The sequence below is a fragment of the Leptinotarsa decemlineata genome, unplaced genomic scaffold (assembly GCF_025532065.1).
Source record: "Leptinotarsa decemlineata unplaced genomic scaffold, Ldec_3_MD MMD2_tig00026294_RagTag_RagTag, whole genome shotgun sequence".
Taxonomy (NCBI): Eukaryota; Metazoa; Arthropoda; class Insecta; order Coleoptera; family Chrysomelidae; genus Leptinotarsa; species Leptinotarsa decemlineata.
The window spans coordinates 9,339,769-9,360,193 of record NW_027412674.1 but is presented as its reverse complement, the minus strand read 5'-3'; the positions used below and the strand labels follow the sequence as shown (position 1 = coordinate 9,360,193).

Genomic DNA, 20,425 nt, shown 5'->3' with positions numbered 1-20,425 from the left:
TGGAATCTGTGTACCTGTGCTAACGTAACATAAGTCGAATCATTCCGTCAGCACATAAAGTATGTGATCGGGATTCGGTGGAGTCGACGAAGGTCGTTTTTACCTGGTCCTGATTGGCAAAAAGTCTATACCGGTGAGAAAGTTATCGAAGTGCTTAAAAAGATGGTAGTCGGTTGGCGAGAGGTCTGGGGAGTATGGTGGATGAGGCAGAACTTTGACGCTCAATTTGTTTAGTTTCCGGGCGATGATTTGTAAGACGTGCGGATGAATGTTTTCGTGACGTAGGATTGAACCTGTTGACCAGTGCTGGCTGAAGTTGACACACGGTACACTTCGTCGATTTTCTCACAATAGGACACTGCTGCGATGATTTGGCCCAGTTGGCCCAGATTTGGCCAAGTCACATCATCACCACTCAATTTATGTAGTACAAAATTCTCTATCGATCAGTGTACACTACGACATAGTAGAATAAATATTTATTGGGATGTTGAGCTACAAGAACAAAACTTCCGAAATAACCTGATAATTTGTTCGTAACTACAAAAAGTAAGGTGTTTCGACACTGCTGGTCTGTGTGTAGGGATGCTCCAGAAGTGTTTTATAAAAGACAAGCTAAACGACAGCGATCTTACAATGAATCGGATGGACTTAATTGGAATTTGGTGGTACAAACTTCTTTTATTTGTCAAAACACTAAGAATAATGTTTTTTTTTATTAATTTTGTACTTAAAATATTCTAAAAGAAACATAACAATATTGTTTTATGTACTTTCACTTTTCACGTATAGTATAACTACTCTTTAAGATTAAGTAATGTGTATCTCAAAAACCAGAGCTAATAAAAATTTTTCATTGTTATTTTCGTTTTTATCACCCCAAAATTAGTAGAAATTGACTAATTTAGTGTAGGAAACATTCAAAAAAAATTTTTTTGTTGTGTTGTGTTACACAACACTAACATATAATGCTAACAGATGTTTCGATACACTGTGTCATCTTCTGAGCCACTTATAAACTAATATAAATACTAAAAGTTGCATTGGTAGGTAAAGAGAGGTACCAAGGTGCATTTGGGAAATTACTAATAATATTGTTGATAATTGGAGAATTATGAATATCTATCTGATTATTCAGAACGATATTGTTTTCATTAGCAAGATTTTTTTATTTTTATAGGTTCCAGTTTATTCAGTTTGTCTTTTGGATTGAATCTGTAGAATTTCAGGAGTTTGTGTGATCTTGTTCATTCAATCTGTAACTTCTCAAATGCTCCTCGAATCTCTGGCTGAAACCCCGCGATCAGTCTGGCCTATATATATATATATATATATATATATATATATATATATATATATATATATATATATATATATATATATATATATATATATATATATGCAGTCGTCGCACTTTGTTTGTAGACCCCAGATTTTTTGAATTTGTTCCGCGCTGACTAAAACTAACAAAACAAATGGAAACTTCAACCTGGAGTGTTCACTTTGTATTCAAAAGCTTCAACAAGTTACAAAATGAAAATAAAAAGTAATTTTGTAGACACAACTGAACAGATCAATTTCTTCAGATGAAATTTTATTTTGACCTCTTCCATATCTGCAGTAGTCATATCGCCGAAAATAAGGAGTGTGTTCAAAGATAATCCGTCGATGAATTCACGTACTAACGATATTATTGTCGATGATGGAAAACACGTAGCTAGTCATTTATATTAGTGCAACATTAGTGTTATCTTCAAGTGTTTGATAATTTCGTCACGAAAAGTTCATCAAAATACAATTATAACACAACCATGAATCGCAACTGTGGATTTAAGGATTTGATATCAAAGAATTGATCACCTTGTTCAGCTGGAGTTAATAACGGTTTTATGATTGATTACTTACAGGGTGTTTTAGAACTGAAGCTATATGAGATGATCAGTGAAAACTGGAGACCATAAATGTTATTCGACGTTGAAAATATTATTCGTTTCTAATAAAACAAAAATGATCTTACTCGTATATGAAAAAGAACACGGAATAAGTAAAATTCGGACTCTTATTCCAACAAATATTAGTTCAAAATTGTTGGTGCACTCTCGAAATCGAGGGTTTTTGATCAATTCTTCATGGAAAATCCTGTAAAATCTATTATCAGAAAATGTTTATGCTCTATGAAAGGAGAGATGAATAAATAATAATAACAGAGAACAAGTGGTACAAGCTCTCCACAGAAGAGCCCCAGCATATTATCAACCAATGAAAATGTAAATTTTCCTCGAACTATCTCGAATATAGGCACGCATTTTTTTTCAAATCATTGGATGGATGACGGAAAAAAAGTCTGGGAGGATTGCGATAAAAAAAGTTTGGTCAAAATAACCGTTTCATTATTAATACTAGTAAAACATTTTCCATTTCAAACATTCCGTAATATAAGTAGAAACCGGGGAAATATAGGTGTGAATAATCAATAACATATAAATTAATATGCACTTGGGATGCAAAGTTTTTAATCACCTCTATGTCTCTATCCAAACATCTCCAAATATTAATATTTTTAAATCCAGACTTGAAGCATTACTAATTGAGAAAAACTGTTACAGTGTTAGTTAATTTATGACAAAATACTATATTTTATAAAGATGTGTCCTTTTTGACAATCAAATTTTATTTTTATGCTGTTGTTTTCAAACATTTGTTATTCGTACTAAGATACTTTTAACCTTTTTCTAATATGTTCTTGTTGTGTCTTTTTTAATTAAGTCAGTAGGTTCTATACATTTTTTATATTTCTATATAATTATATATCTTACTTCTTTTATATTAATAACTTAGGACTGTGTTCACATCATTTAAAATCTTTTCTATATTAATTATGACGTTTTTGTCAGTTACTGCTTGAATGTATTCATACACTTATGCTTTTCAACTGAAAAATAAAGATTTATTATCATTATTATTATAATTTTTTTCCACCGTAGTGTACGCCGGTCAGGCCCTATCCCCCGAAGCCCCGATACATTCGGGAGGGCGTGCCAGCATTATCAACCAATGACCACTCCCCACACCGTGGGGTAAGTGATCATTGAGTCCGAGAAGCATGTGCCCTGAGCAAGCGCAGTGAGCCAAGAATGACAGCCTTCTGCATCTATGTGGCTAAGATTTCTGCCTTAGTGCGGCAAGCCGGTATGATTTTAAGATTCGAGAGTAGAGAGGACATCATTCCATCAAGGACTCCAATAAGCAGAACAACTATCTTGACAGAGTGATCTGGATAGAGTCTGCGGAGTTCGAAGAGAAAAATCTCGATATTTTATCCGTTTTTCCTCCTCTTTTCTGGCGATATTCGTATCGCCAGGAGCTGAAAACTCCACGACAAATATCGTTTTGGTCTGGTGGTCGAGAAGGACTACATCAGGCCTATTAGCTTGTATGAGCCTGAGGGTGGGGAACGAATAGTTCCAATAAATTCGCCACTTCTCGTTCCCCACAACGAATTTAATATCCCCCGGAGCGTAGGGCAACGCCGGTGTCTCGTCAATACCGTAAGATTATCGTAGATGGTAATATAGCACTCTTAGGGCCGCGTTATGTCGATGGATATAGGCCGAGACCGCATATGCTGCACATGCTGATAGCAAGTGCATTAGGGTCTCGGGCGCCTCGCGGCAGGCCCTGCACCTTGTGTCCGGAACCTCTATACCCATCACGCGACTGCGGTAGACTGAGGTGTTGAAGACACCAATCTGGGAAGCCATGATGAACCCCTCAGTTTCCGACTTCAGCCCACTCGACCTGAGAAAAGCGAACGTCAGGCGCTTTGATAAGCCAAGGTCCCCAATGTTATTGAAGAAGACCCCATGCATTGGCTTATCCTTGTGTTTCCGCAGAAGTAAGGTGATCTCTGCTGCTTTTATCTGAGCTTTTTGCTGAACAGGTTCCAACTCGGTGACAGAGTTGTGGTCACCTCGTTCAGTGTCGAAAACTATACCCAGTTCATCAGCTGCTCGGGCAGCTGCCCTAAAGAGAAATGCTCCAATTCCTCCTCTCTCATGATCACGGACCATGCAGAGAAGAGGATCCGAACTCCTGACGATTTTACAGGCTGTAATCAGTACCATTCTGTCATGTAGACACTCCAAACTCAAAAGTCCACGGCCTCCCTGTTGTCGGGGGAAGTACAACCGTGAAACGGACGATTTGGGATGCAAACTCCTATTGAGATGCATCATTTTTCGGGTCTTTACGTCGAGTTGATACAGCTCCTCCCGAGTCTCCTTCACTACTCCAAACGAGTAGAGTAAGATTGGAACGGCAAGCATATTTGTTGCAGCAACTTTGTTCTTCCCCGACAGTTCCGATGACCAGATCCGTCAAAGTTTGTGCTGATACTTGCCGCGGAGAGAGTTTTTCACTGCTGTTACCGCTTGTGAGTGGCGTTATTCCACCCCGAGGTAAGTATACGTCTCTCCGGCATCCAGATGGTGTAAGACGCTTCCATCTACGAGCTGCACATCCTCTCCGTAGTTCCCGCATCGTCCTCTTTTGAGATGGACCATTGCACATTTGTCTATCCCGAATTTCATACCGATAGCATGCGTGTACTCTTCCACTTACTATTATTATTATTATTATTATTATGAACTAACACTATGACTATTAACTGGGAACTTGTTGAATGGCCTTGATTACTGAAAGAAATGGTTCATCTGTGTACCTATATAAAATGGTATCCATAGTTTTATAATCCAGTTATAACACTCACTTGGTGTCACTTCTTGTTGATGTTCACTCGTTTAAAGAAACACAGGTCGAAAGATAGTGTTTTTGTTCTAGTGTGGGAAAAGTGTTTTCATTTCATCACAACGTTATATTGTTAAAAATGATACATGATACCTGCAGAAGATCGCATCCTTCAGCTTCTTTTCTGATGACGTCTAGAACTGTATCTGCTAATTCTGCACCTTCTGTATAACGTCCTTTAGCGTAATTATTTCCAGCACCTTGAGTTCCGAATATAAAATTATCAGGCCTGAAATGAAAGAATTTGGATGAGGTTAGCATTGAATTGATGTTATTAAGTATATAAAACGATAGTGTTTTCGCGTGTGCAGAATCACGAAGGGTCACAATCAAAATCATTGTGTACACTTAATACCACTTGTTTAAAGCTCCCTAAATTTAAATTTATACAACTGTCTCCATCCCTCAGTTAAATCTTTGGATTTCAGAAATTTCAAAAATAATATTAAGAGTTATCTTCTCAACCACTGTTTCTAAACAATCGAAGAATATGCTGCTGTAGCTGGTCAATTCATAGTTCTTGAAAAATGATTCATGTTGTAAAGCTGGGATAAAGCCTGTTCTTATGACTGTTGACCTATTTAGAATGATATCTTTATTTTATTATCATTCATGTGACACTATGAACATTTTAAGGAATTTTAATATGCCAGTTTTACTTATTCATAAAATGTGTTACTAATCTATAGATAAATTGATGGATGTAGCCGTTACTACGTGGTAGGAGATCATAATGAAAAGAGAAATGAAAATTTCTATGTTTCTTACCACTTATATTTGTAACTAACGTTACTGCATATCGGACGAAACTGCAGTAACTTAAGTTACAAATAAAAGTGGTGAAAAACATAAAAATTTTCATTTCTCTTTTCATTAATCTATAGACGTTGTTGTTCATTTTAAGTGTCTGACATAGTATATAGTATATATGACTTGCCATAAATGTATTTTCTATACAGTGCATTTCTTTAATGACACCCCCCTTTTATTTTTTGAACGGGTCAACTCAAAAAATTGAAATTTGGGATAATGAAATTAATGCATAAATACTTTATTTTGAAGTGAAATTGACAGATTAAACTTTCAAGATGGCGACTGAGCGGCATCTGGGAAAAAATTTAATGGAAAGAGGGATCTTGTGACACATCATTTTAAAGCTCCTGATGAATATGAATATGAAGTCAATATCTTCACCTACTAGAAAATGTCAGATCATTTAATAATTTCCTGAAGACAAACACAGTAATATCGATATTTCCTTTTTATCTGCCATGTCCAAAAATTTTAACATAAAACGAAATCTATATTGGCATTACATACCATGTAACATATCAGTTATGTCGTGCATTATATATTGCTTTCCAAAACTGAGTTAAGGGTAAGAAGAATATATCCGTATTTTGTAGACTACTGTAGTTTCTACACATAGATGTCAAAGGACAGTGAAAGTGGTGTTGTGAGTTAGGTCCGTCGATGTAAAAAGTTATATATGACCTGGAAGTTATACGAGAAATGGTAAAATTCAATGATGAAAGTGAAGTAGAAGAGTCGAATTAATTATGTATGATTTTGTACGTAAAAATCAATATATATTATATATATATATATATATATATATATATATATATATATATATATATATATATATATATATATATATAATATATATTGATTTTTACGTACAAAATCATACATAAATAATTACGCATCACAAATCCTAGCATTTTCATTGCACGGGATATTATTTGTCCTATATGTGACAAGAACGTTAGTTTTTCATCAAAGATAATACGTGGATCTCTCGATTCGTTAATTCTTGCCAATGTTATATTATCCAATTTGTAGTAATATATTTGTTCTGAGGATTTCCTTGCAAAAGTCATACTTTTACATTTGCCTATAGTTAATGATCGTTCATTTTTCTGACACCGATCATGTAACTCAGTGATATCGTTTTGTAATGAAATACAATCAGAGTAGTCTTTAATCTCCCTCAAAATCTTCATATCATCAGCGAAAAGTAGTTTTTTAGAATTGATACTATCTGATGTTAACTGGTCATCGAGTTTGTGCGATTTGAACCCGTTAGACTTTTTCTTGTGGAGTTTTCTTCAGTCGCAGGTATATGTGGTTGATCCACAAACTACAGCGATCGTCAAAGTCAACATAACGCATGCCATTGGTCAAATTTAGCCTGATTTATTCAAAGATGGACAGAGTCCAATGAAATACTCTATAGATCTGTATATATCATTCGTTTGGGTAGGTATTCAATTTGATTATTGTTATGAAAAAGCTTTGAACGATATGTTTAAACCGAAATTTTTGAGGGTCATTTACTGTCTTAACGAAATGTGTGCGTTTGATTTGAATGATGTTGAAAAACACAAATTTTAAAGTATTAATTTTTTAATTGTATTCAGTTGTTGGCTCGTCTTCATCATCATCATGCTCATCTTTCTGACGATAAAGATTCAATTCTTCAAATTCTAAGTGCTGCGGAATTTTGGTTTGTATATTTCATATACCTCTTGAAGTGCGACAATTTTCTCTCTAGTGAAAGAGTTATATACTTTTCATTTTTACTTGATTTTTCTTGAAATGGTTGTAACAATTATGAAGAAACTGAGAAAATAAACAAAATTGAAGTGTCATACGTTTCAATTTGAATGTGAACACCCAAGAAACTTTTTAATGGCAGCCAACTCAAATTATGAATATATTTCAAAGTTGCCTGCTTGCTTGCCAAACAGAAACTCTTCATATGTACGATAGATGGCGCAGTAGTCTCCTCAAAATGATCTGATTTTACCAAGTGTTTGAGACTATCTCGGACAGTTTGGGATTTTTTGCTTCTATGCATCATGTCCTGCGCAGTCGGATGTTAGAGCCAGAACAAATCCAAAGATTCACACAATGGGTATAGCTTATCAGAAAGGAACCAAGCGACATTTTTGTGAAAATGAGTTAATGGCACTATACGACAAATAAGTACTCTTGGGTCATGTTTCTGAACAGAACCAAGCGCCAGATGAGTATTAACGCTTGAAAAATGACCTTGCACTGGGACCTAAGTGGATCATTGCCGAAATGCCTGGTTCCGATTTGATATTCAACGAAACGAGTAGCAATATCGCTTGGACTCCTCCTTGTGACTTGGTTCTCTTCTGATTATTGTTTACTTCCTAGTTGTACAGTCGATTAGTTTCGTTCATAATCGTTCATGAAGGAATGTAATCACCGATCTATGTAGGTGAATGAGTACTATCATTAACGGCAACCTGTGTTTCATCAACAGTGTATTGGCGGTATATTTTGGTCAGAAGTCATGAATCGCGGAAGAAAATTAGTACAAATGACATTAGATTCTGAGGCAGGAAAGAAATGGAAGAACCCAAAATTAAAGATACAGAAAGGGTAAATGAATTTTGTTGTTATCGATATTTCCCTGAAGTTTTATATCCATACAATTGTGAAGGAACTATTTGTTAGATTTTGACATATTTCTTCTATTGAAGGAGTATCTGCTGGATGTCGCCGCTCTTCACATTACTTGATGAGACACTCAATAATCAGTAAGAACTGTTCGATAGCAAAAATATGCAATGTCTATTTGAAGACAAAATTCCAAATTCAGAAGTAGAAGATGCAGATGATGTTGTCCGAAAATGAACTTGAAGATGATGGAAACATAACGGAAACTGCAACAGGACGACCAAAGAAGGGTAGGAAAAAAATTGTAGGTCAGACATTTTAGACAAAAAGTAAGCTTCAACACAGTAATAAAAACTATTAGACTTATTCTGGAAAACCTGTTCATTTAAAACATTTTAATGAGAATTATGAATGTCCATGCACAAGAAGAGGTGTTATACACTTTTTTCAGACGATGATAGAAGAAATATCTTTGATGAATTTTATAAACTAGTGAATTATAATTCACAAACTTCGTTCATTGCACCCAATATTGAAGAGAAAAACATTAAACGGAAAAGAGTTAAAAATTCCGAGAAACGATCCCATACTAGGCTATATCATTCAAAAAACCAGACTTTTTTTGAAAAAACCTTAAGGATGTCTTCTAAGAGAATCAACACTGCTGTTTCAAAATTGAGAGATGGAACCAACAGAGATAGGAGAGGTGAGCAACAAGGAGGCAAAAACAAGTTGACGGATGCAGTTGTCGAAGCCGTAATAAAATATGAAAAAACTCTACCACTGCCCAATATTCTCAGTTTTCTATAAAAGTCAACTCTGGCTGTACAATGAAGGTGTCAGGTGTGTGGTCAGATAGTTGCGGAGGACAGAATCGCAATATTAAGATAGTTTTAATGATCAAAACAATTATCAGCAATCATCAAACTTTAAAAACAGTTTATTTCAAGTATGTAGTACCAGGACATACCTTTCGTTTATAAGCAATAAAAATAAATCGAAGGATTTATACTAGCAATGATTATATAAACCTACTGAAGCATTTCCGACACAAAAAACCATTGACTGTAACAGCAATAGAGCGTGTAGTTGTTAACAGAACAAAGAAAAAGTTAGTTGGCTCAATAACAAAAGGGGAGCATTCAGTATTTTTTCAAATAAGCTCATAAAAAAATGATGAATTCAAAGAAATTAAGATTCAGAAGAATTTGAAAAAAAAGCAATCAAATTTCAATACAAATCTAAAAATGCTTTGGCCAGAAAAAAGGAAATGTCAAAAAAGAACTTGCATATCTTGAGGCTTTGATGCCTCTCATTCCGGCGGATGCAGAACAATTTTATAAAAATTTGAATGGAGCAGAATTCGTAGATGACTTGGAGGGATTCGGTCCAGATTTGGACTTCGAAAATGAGTTCGAGGAGTAAAATAACAATGATTGAAAATTTCAATTGGAAACATTTTTGCATTAAACTTAATTTTTGTTCAGATAATAGTGTTCTTTTAGTTGAAATGAGTATTTTATAACAACTAAATGAATGTTGTCATTTGAAGGTAATTAAGTAAGTGTCTGCAACTTTAGAAGGCGTTTTCTCGAAACTACGCAGATGTCGTTTGGTGCCCTTCTGATAAGCATGACCCTAATTGAAGAAGAGTCGGACCAATCAGATACAAGAGCAGTGGGCCATCCTACAACTAGTCCCATTGCAAGTACAAACGCACCAGGGCCATTTTTTAGTTTGCCCATCGTAGCAAAGTAGAGTACTTCGACCGTTGTCGTATCGCCTGCAGTTGCAGACGAAACGTCAGGTAAAAAAAACCTTCAGAAAATGGCTAATGAACCCGGAAACATTGGATAATTTGTAAGAAACCGGCCGTGAAACTCCGGTTTCTTACAACACTATGATATTTAATCATTATTTATTTCTTTCTGTCTTTCATCAAATCATTTCACATTCTTTAATGGTATCCTAAGATATTTAAAAGAAATATTGCTGAATTGAGTTACATTTCAACTGGTTAAAAGGCGGGAATCCCTAAATCTATTGTAAGTTTTATCACATTCCGTTTTAGCTAAACTATCTATCCTAACATCCTTTAAATCCTTTAATACCTGTAAAGGCGTCCGAAGGGTCCTGATCGAATGTTGTCCATCGTGCCGGCTTCCAGATCCACACAGACGGCACGTGGAACATATCTACCCCCTGTGGCTTCATTGTAATATACATTGATCCTCTCTAGCTGAAGGTCAGTATCCCCATGCCAAGTGCCTGTTGGATCGATTCCATGTTCATCGGATATTACTTCCCAAAACTAATAACGAAAAGAATGTTATTGAGAAAGAAACGTATCAAAATTTCGGATAGCATCTTGCCAACTACGAGCATTTCAATAATTATCATTATTTTTAAAATCAATACCCACTCCTCTTCTTTCAGTTTTCATTAGTACATCGTTCGATTGTTTTGTTCAAACGGGTCGTGTATTGTTATTTGTTTAAAAATGCCTTACACTACTGCTGAAAGGGTTTCAGTTATTGCTTTATTTTCTGGCAACGACCAAAATGCTAATAGAACATCAATTTTATTTAACGAGCAAAACCCTGGTGAACACCTAAGCAGAAATTACGTTCTGGATTCGGTCACAAAATTCAGGGAGACAGGTTCGGTTTTAAATAAAAGAAAAAATGTTCAGAGAAGGGTAGTGAATGACGATAATGCGATTGGAGTGATTGGTCAAGTCTTCGCCAATCCCAGGTTAAGTACCAGAGGTTTATCAGCAATGACCGGAATAAGCCATATGAGCGCATGGGGAATCCTTAATAACTATAAATTCCATCCTTAAAAAATTAAACTTGTTCATGGACTCAATGAGGATGATTTTAACCGAAGACGGGAGTTTTGTGAGGGCATGAGTGAGAGATTAATGCAAAATCCCGAGCTGCTTTATAACATCTGTTTTTCGGACGAAAGCTCATTTTTTTAAATGGTTGCGTGAACCGTCACAATTGCCGTTATTGGTCGGATGAAAACCCAAGACAATACGCAAAAATACATATCCAACATCCCCAAAAGTTGAATGTCTGGGCCGGAATATTAGGCAATCATATTTTAGGTCCATTTTTCATTGATGGAAATTTAACCGGTGATTCTTATTTACAACTTCTTGAAGAGGCAATACAACCTCGTATAGTTGAAATAATTGAACAGAATCCAAGAAGTCAAGATGAATTTATTCATTTTCAACAAGACAGTGCACCACCCCATTATGCCCAGCAGGTTCGAAATTTTTTGAATTATCATTTTGAAGGACAATGGATTGGCAGAAGTGGTCCAATTGAATAGCCAGCACGATCACCAGATTCAACATCACTGGACTACTTTTTGTGGGGATATTTGAAGTCTAAAGTTTATGCTACACAACCAGCCAATTTGGATGAATTACGTCGTAGAATTATTGATGAATGCCGAGCTATAACTCCTGAGATGTTGAGTAATGTAAGAGCAAAATTCGAACAAAATCTTTATTGTTACATGGAGCAAAATGGGGCACATTTTGAACATTTACTCTAAATTTCCTATGTGAGTTACCCTTATTAGGTGTGCTTTAAAAACAATTATTGGGATTTATTAAGACTAAAGCAGTTTTTTAAACTTTCCTGTGTCATCAGCATTCAAGGAAATCAGCACGTTGTATTCGTTGTGTAGGTAAGTTTTTAGTATGATTCACTTTTTTATCAGAAGCATAAAATATCCACGTTAAAAGGCAACCTTCATAAGGAGGTGCCACTCAATTTACCTAAAATGTAAGGGTGGTAACCAACCCCATCCCCCGAAAAAATCTTCTCGTAATAAACAAATAATTCTAACTTTTTTACGAAATCAAATGGACACGTATTAGCAGGTTGTCATAAAAAGCAAAAACTTTTTTTTTTATGAAAGTTCTGAACGTAATTTGTACCTTAAAAACAATTTGATTTATGTTAAAAAGAGTTGAACTCAATAAAAATACCTTTAAATCTTCAAATTATCTTGAAAACTAATCGTTACAAAAAGTTTCTTTCAACAGAGATGTAAAGGTTATTGAAAGACCTTTAAAACAAGGTGTCACTCGACCTATTTTCCCTATCTAAATAAGGGTCGTCGAACGCACCCCTCCGAGGGGGAGCGTACTACAAAAAATCTGATTAGTCTGAAAGGTGTCCCCCTTTAATTAGAAATCGACGTGTCCGAGTTTTTTTAAAAAATCTTACTTTTTATATTAAAAAACGGTTCTGTTAAGTTTTCGTTGTTATACACTGTATGTGTTGTTTTCGACGTGATATTGAACTATAACAGGTTGTTTCAAAAGTTCTGTCCTTTTTTTTCTCGATCCTCACATTGGGTTGAATATCTCTCGGGGCTTGAGGCAACACCGGTGTCTCGTCAATACCGCAAGAGTGCCGAAGATAGTATAGCACTCGTAATGTCGCATTACGAAGCAGAAGGAAATGTATAAGTTTTTCAGGAGCCGTATGGTAGTCACTGCACCTGGTGTTAGGGACCTCTATACCCATTACGCGACTACGGTAGATACCATCCAGGCCGGCCATGATGAGTCTCTCAGTTTTCGACTTCAACACATTCAACCTAAGCAAAGCAGAGTCGGATGCTTTGATAAGCTTTAAATGTTGTTGGAGAAGACCCTTTGCTTCGGATAATTCTCATTTAGCCGCACAGGTAGAGTAATCTCCGCGATTTTGATGTGTACTTTTTGCTGAACGGTTCCAACACGGTGTCAGAGTCGGTTAAGAGTTGAAAACTGCTCTCTTTTAGTCGCGAACTCCTGATGACTTCACAGGCTCCATCCATTACCATTCTGTCATGTAGACAGTCCAAACCAAGATGTACAGAAACCCTGGTGTTTTAGCCGATTCACTTTTATTTTGTCAAAAACACTAGATGCGAGAATTGATATTGACCCAATTTTGTATACTTGTTGATAGGTGGTGCAAGAATCGAGATCTGTCACTTGTATTTTGTTCAGATCCTCAATTGATGAATCATAATGTCGAAAGAATCTTTCTCCTAACATCAATGTATTCCCAAATGTAAACATCATAGAAAATTGAAGTGACGACATGACCATTTCCACTTGAGGTGGAATGCTGACATGTATTGAATTTCTTTATTATATCTTCATCAAGGTCAAGAAGGGGTCATGGGGAAGGTGATCACACCAGAGATAGTCAATAGATCTTGGTTCAAACTCAAAAGTCCGCGGCATCTCTCGGGAAAAGTATAACCTTGGAAAGTATGATTTGGTATGGAAATATCAGCTGGATTTTATCTTTGATTTGAAGAACTGATTCAAATATGTGAATTAAAACCTGAACGTCTGTAATGAACTAAAACTAGTGTTTTCTAATTGAGTTTGATCGAATTTACATTTTGATAAGTGATTCTGCTCCCGTGGGTTGGGCTACTTATCGGGCACGCCCCCAGGTGGCGGATAGTGAAATGGCCAGGGGACTGGGGGCCCGTCCGGGAAACCAATGTGGCCTTACGGACGGGGTCGCCGGACTCCTGGTCAGTGGCAAAAATAAGTAGAGTGAGGGGAACTAAAACTCCCCAAAAGCCTTTGGAAAACATACCACCGTGGACCATCTTACCCATGCTGAGATGTAAGGAATCGTGCCGACAGCTGAATGGCTGCAGGGTGATATGCGGTCACGAACGATCACCTTGGGGAATTGGGCGAAACCTCATTGTAATCAGCCTACCTCTGGTAATGCGGAGCTCTGCCAGAGGTGACCAACTTGCTACTCATAGGGACCCACATGAATAAAACAACACAAAAACAGAAACAACAAAAACAAAAACCAATCCCGAGGCTGGACAGAGGTGCTCACCTCAATCTAAGGAGGTGGCTGGGGATGAACAGAAATGTCCACCCCAATCTACCGCTTGGAATGAAGTTGGACATGGCAGATCACCACCAACAGCAAAGACACTTCCTGCGGCGGGCGCCAAGAGCTCCGCCTTGAATAAAGGCAAGGAACCAGCTGCCCCTGCAGGAAAGCTTCCTCACTTGTGCACCTCCACGGAAGGAACCCCAAGAAGGTTGAAGAAGCCGCGCAACGACAGTACTATCGCTCCACCTCCAAAACCTTCGCGTAGGCCACCGTGAGACACCTCAAAGTTCCCAAAGAGAGTGTGTTCGGCGAGTCTTGGCCTACACCTGCCAATATAAAGGAGATGTCTCCTAGTGACTTGTTCACCTTCCTGGAAAGGACAGGATGACCTAGGAGAACAACTCCTCGGGAGGATGTACAATGTACAAATGCTGTGAGTCTACACTCACCCTCCCTACTTTACAGATACCAGAAGTGATTCTGCTACGTTGCAAAATTGACAGAAGTGCAAATGGCTTTGATGCTCTCTAGGTGGCTGGGAGTAACAGTAACAAGAGCTACCGGGAACACGAGGCTAATGACCCTAGTTGTCGATATCGTAGAGGCACCAAAATAAAAGCATCCGCTAAATAGTAAAAGAAATATAAAATTTCAATGGCTACCCCAAAGTTCCAAGTTCAAACTCAGTTCTGGTAATATAAAAAATGAAATCTTTTGGAGTCCGTCGGATTTGATAATAACATTTTCTTTTCGCTGGGAGCTCGAATTGAATTTGTTCTCTCAATAGGACGGTTTTATTAAAGTTTATTATATATACTCGAGAAAGAAGGAAGAAGGAAAACAAAAATACCCTTCATCCCCAGTTTTCACTGGAAAGCATGTATCGAGTTCGTTGGCAAATAACTGATGCCATTCAGACCGTTATGATTTTTATTTAATGTTAACTTCGTTTCACAACTTGAGAGTATCTGAGCAATAGGTTTGGTTTGTTTTATTAGCAATGGGAGAAATTTGGAAATAATAATTTCTACTCACTTTGCTGCCTATATTATTTCCAGCTTGACCAATCTGGACGTGAACTATTTCTCGCATTTCTTGCAAATAAACTGTAATTTTGAATGTGAAACTAATATGAATGATTTTATGTAGGGTGTTTGTCAAAATGACGGAGATTCCATGACATTGAAAGAAATCAAAATATACTAGCTTTCTACGATTTAATCATTACCAACTGGAGCTCCATGAAACTGACAAAAAATACAAAATGGTCAAGGCTACCGTGCATCGGAACCACCAAAAGATCCATGGGAACAAGGCTAAATAGAGGAGCATGAAAAAAAGCTGTAAACCTCGAATATGGAATCCCATTCTAAGAAGTTGAAGATTAGCAAACAGTATAACGGCAGGTAGAAAAGGATAAAGGAACGTTATTGAAAATTTACCAAATCCAAGTTGATGCATTATCACACCAGATCACCTGAATCAACATAAACACGTTTTACGTAGTTCACCAAGAAGACTGGGATGGTCCTTTTACGATAATTACTTCTACGATAAATGAATTAGTCAAAATTGAATCAAAGAAGAATTGTCACTTCTAAAACTTTCGTTATATATTTTTTCAGGCCTTTAATTTCCCCAGGAAACTCGCTGAGATAATCTGGGAATGTGGGTAGTTTCTAGAATAACAAAGTTTGGAGAGTCGTCTCAAAGAGTTCTTTTGGAGATTTAGGCAATTAAAAGTTATGTAATCTTGTAATTCACAAGTGACTTGCCATTACCGTAAAGGGCATCTGAAAAACACATAAATTGAACAATGCCATCCTTTGTAGTCTACTGAAAGTCTCTGATACAAAGAGTGTTCCTCGATGAGATGATAATATTCGAAGGTGTGAATCGGCATGAGAAAATAATGATGGGTTACTATGTAAACTGGGTATACCCTGATTAATCACCTCAACAATAATGGATTGTACACAATGCATATGCAGATGATATAGTTATCTTGCAGACCAGCAAATTAGTGAACACACTGTGCGATATATCGCAGGATGGGCTCAGATTAATAAAAACATAGTGTAAGGAACACTCATTGTTGATCAATCCTAAGAAGATGAGATGGTCCTTTTCACCAGAAGAAGAAGTTTATCGGGCTTAAAACCTCCCGAAATCTTCAAAAGCAAAGTAAACTTCTCTGAAGAGGTGAAATACCTTGATACTATCCTCGAAAGGAAGCTAACATGGAATTCTCACCTACAGAGTAGAGCAAAAAGGCCATACGTGGCTTATGAACAGTATCGGGGTCTTTCACCCCGTGTGGTCATCTGGATCTATGTTAACGTACGGAGCCATTGCATGAGGACCGGAAGTTCTACAAGCAACGGCCATCCAAAAATTATATCAAATACAGCGACTGGCTTATTTAAACATCACAGAAGCCATGAGAACAACACCAACCGAGGCAATGGAATTAATTACGGGTTTGATCCCTCTGGACCTGTATGTTGAGGAGGTTGCGTTAATGGCCATGTTACGATTGCGCACGGCTGGTGTAAACCTCAAAGTAGGAATGGGTCACTTGAGGCTGAGCCTATGGCGAGAAGCGCTTACTACGCAACCTCTGATGCATGCAGCCAGTGATGCAATTGAACCCAGGTTTGTGTTTAATAAACCCTACAAAATACCAATGAAACAGAACAGAGAATCAGATGCTACAAATGCAATACGCAAATATACAGACGGCTCAAAAACCAAAGAAGGCTCAGGATGTGGAGTGTACTCAGAATCACTAAGCCTAAGGATTTAGTGGGGAATGGTAAAAAATGCCAGCGTGGTCCAAACAGAACTGACTGGTATCTCACTCGCGATAAAAGAAATAACTAGGAAAGGAATTTAGCAAAAACATGACAATCTGCACTGACAGCAGACAAGCCCTATTAGCCTTGAACAGACAGCGTGTTACCTCAGGGCTGGTACTAGACAGCCACCAAGATTTAGCCAAAGCCTCGAGATAATAACATTATCCTGAGGTGTGTTGAAGGGCACAACAGGAGTTGAGATAATCGCATTGCCGACTCTTTAGCTGATGAAGCGGCTGGACTAAGAATTTTCGGACCCAGTGATGTCTGATGACTTCGACAATTGCGGAACTAGCCAAATGTCACACCCATGCTCAATCCCTAAAGAGATGGGATGGAGTCAAAGGATGCAGTCTTGCTTGGATCACCCTGGGTGACCCTGGGAAGCTGGTGCCGAAGAAATATCTGGCGATGACCAGGAAAAATCTACGCCTTACAGTAGGATTTCTGACTGGCCACTGTCAGCTAAGGAAACACCTACATGATATGGGGCTAGTGGACACACCTCTATGCAGGATGTGTGAACAGGAAGATGAGACTGTGAGGCATGTCCTGTGCGAGTGCCCGGAGTTAACGTCAATAAGAGAGTGTGTGTTCGGCGAGTCTTGGCCTACACCTGTCGATATAAAGGAGATGTCTCCGCCTTCCTGGAAAGGACAGGATGGACGATAACCTAGGAGAACAACTCCTCGGGAGGATGTACAATGGGTCACATGTGCCTATGTGCTCTACAGATACACCAAGCTACACCTAAGCCAATTACATGTATCAGCCCACCAAACTATCTGAGGAGTCAACATAAATACGCGTTACGCAGCCATAATATCCAGTCATCGGATATATTAAATCGGGATGCAAAACCTCTGAGAAAGCCAGCCACTCGCGTTAGTGAAACGTCAGGAAGAAATTACAAAAATCCACGGCCCTGAAACCCGGAAAATCTGTCACTGAAAAAAAATGTTCGGATCTTGTTTGACTCATGAATAATTTACCGCGAGTTGTGATATTACGAATGAAATTAATAACTATATTTTATTCCAGAACCGAAAGGTGTGCATAAGAATTGTGACGGTTACGTACAAGTCTAGTAATAAGACTAGTACCAAATTGAAAATACACGAGCAATTAATATACTCTAAGTTTATTTATAAATGAATGTTCGCTACAATGGTTGCTGAAGAACTGCTCACAAACTACTATACAAAAATGTTCTAAGCTTTTGCCCCTCCCCCCATGCTCTCTCCCGGATTGAGTGCCCTGATATGACATCTTCCCCACACGGTTACTGTGTGCAGAACACCCCATCCCGTCCATCCACCCCCACTCTTATGAGTGGACCTCAACCTACTGATAGGCACTTCAGCAAAATTGACATCTGACCTACTACGGTCGAAAGCCATCCTTTAGGCGCTATTACTTTCTGATCTATCACTTTATCAAGTCATAACTTTACTTAAATTTATTTTAATGCATGGGTCCCCCAAAAACTAACACCGGAGACGAGTATATTTATATCGCGAGCAAGTGTTTTTCAATGAGTCTAAAAAAGAAGTGACATAGAAATCTAATTAAAAAGTTTGTATGCTTTCTGTAGCCTGATAGCGACTCTCGGGGGGTGGTCCCTGATTCTGCTTGGTGGGTCTTCCCTGTTGAGTGCTTCGTATAGATCGCGAATGCACTGGACCGTTGTGTGATCGAACTCTTTCGAACACGTTTTCTGTGTCTTCTCTCATTAACGCGTCTACGTAGTGGAGGTTCAGGTCCAGGTCCCGGTATATGTATCTATTTGGTATATATTTCGGAGCGTTTACGGCGGCTCGTATGCAACCATTCATAAACGTCTAGATACTGCGTCTGTATGTCGCTGCGCACTGGACCCAGGCAGTGCAGGCATGCAGGATGATTGGGAGTAGTACGATCTGGATTAGCAGCAGTTTTACGTGGAGTCCCATGTTGCTTCTGCCATCTATAATCGGATGTAGGTTTTGTCGGGCGGCTCTTGCCAGTCCTAGTCTCTGCCGTACGTGGGCCCTGAACGTGAGTATGTCGAAAGTGACTCCCAGGTATTTCGCTTCGTTGGTCTACGGAATCTCTTGTCCATTGAAGGTGACGTTTCCTTCCGGGTGTACCGAGTGTTTATGCTGATCTTCCAAAAGTTGGTCCATTCCTCTAATCTGGTATCTGGTAGCTTGCGCATGGCTAGTTGATTTTGCCAGTAGAGCTGTGTCGTCCGCGTAGAGTGCTTGGGTATGTCTGCTGTGTATACCGAGAAGAGATGTGGGACCCTGCTTCCACATGGTGGAGAGTTCTTGACCCACTCTGCAGCGACATCGCCGGTCAGCTAGAAAAGATTCGATTAGTCTCACCATTTGTTTCGAGTAGCCAAAATTGCTTATTTTTAACATATGTTCATCGAAACACCTTGTATAATACTTCCAACCCCAATTACCATTTACAAAAAGCACTCAATACAGAAACTGAAACAAAAATGTCCATGATGACCCCATCTAATTAAATTCCCGGAGGGAATTTTAGGACACGAAAAGCAACCCTGCCTAAGAGGAGTGTTGATTCTAATTGATATGCTTTGCATGACCTTAATAGGCCCTAATTAGTGTTTGATTCATGCATGAATACACTACAACATATGCAGATAGAACCAAAACGGCTTTCAATTCGGAATCAAATATCCAATTCACTACGGTAATTTGAGAGAGGAAAATGACTGAGGATTTTGATTTCGGATTTTTTGCATGCATTGTAATTCAAAGGAATAAATGGTAACTGAGTAGATATAGGGAGCGAGTGGGAGTTTTTTGCTTCATAATGATAAGAAGAGTAAATATGATGAAACTCAATAACTTTCTGTTGAAATGAGATTCAGTAATTTCTTTTGTAGTTTTATTAGTATCATTAACAAGTTTATAAAGATGAATTACACATTAAACAAGAAATGTAAACTCAAAACCAGAGATAGCAATTCTGGTCTGCAGATTTTTATACCTGCCCCTCTTTCTGAATTTATTTTCATTATATATTCGCCCTTAATTAATGGGAAGGTGAGTAAATAACTTCTTGCTAATGAAAATAACAGAATTTTGTGTAAGGGCTAGAGTAGGTGTTGGAAAGGAAATGAAGTAAGTACTATAAGTTGAGGTGGTGTTGAATTGAGTTCTATATTTTTTGTGTCACACTGTTTCCAAAATAAAAAGACATACTGAGGTCAGAATTTTTTGCTTCACAAATAATGGACGACATGAATCCTTGTAGCTAGCCTTGCATAAATATCTGATGGTTCTTTTTTGTAGAGAGAATACCATATTGAAACGAAATTGTGTACAATTTCCCCAGAAACAAATTCCATAACGTAAATAGAACTCAATTTGTGCAAAATAAACTGATCTTGTAATAGTAGTATCTAACTCTCTTGCAACA

The 20,425-nt window shown here is 37.8% G+C and overlaps 2 protein-coding genes across 3 annotated transcripts in view; one reads left to right on the top strand and one right to left on the bottom strand.

Moving 5' to 3' along the window:
• LOC111511748 (tubulin beta chain) overlaps positions 1-15,329 on the bottom strand; it is a 30,493-nt gene extending 15,164 nt beyond the window's left edge. Inside the window, exons 1-3 of one of the 2 annotated variants that reach the window (XM_074180320.1) lie at positions 15,168-15,329; positions 10,353-10,552; positions 4,900-5,035 (exon numbers count right to left, since the gene is read on the bottom strand). In XM_074180320.1, coding sequence (XP_074036421.1) covers positions 4,900-5,035; positions 10,353-10,552; positions 15,168-15,224 — 393 coding nt within the window. In that variant the 5' untranslated portion in view covers positions 15,225-15,329. The remainder of the gene's footprint in view (positions 1-4,899; positions 5,036-10,352; positions 10,553-15,167) is intronic. The other variant, XM_074180319.1, reaches the window with a different exon arrangement.
• The window catches only part of AdoR (Adenosine receptor), a 132,370-nt gene that overhangs the window by 95,925 nt on the left and 16,020 nt on the right, over positions 1-20,425 (top strand). The window lies entirely within an intron of this gene.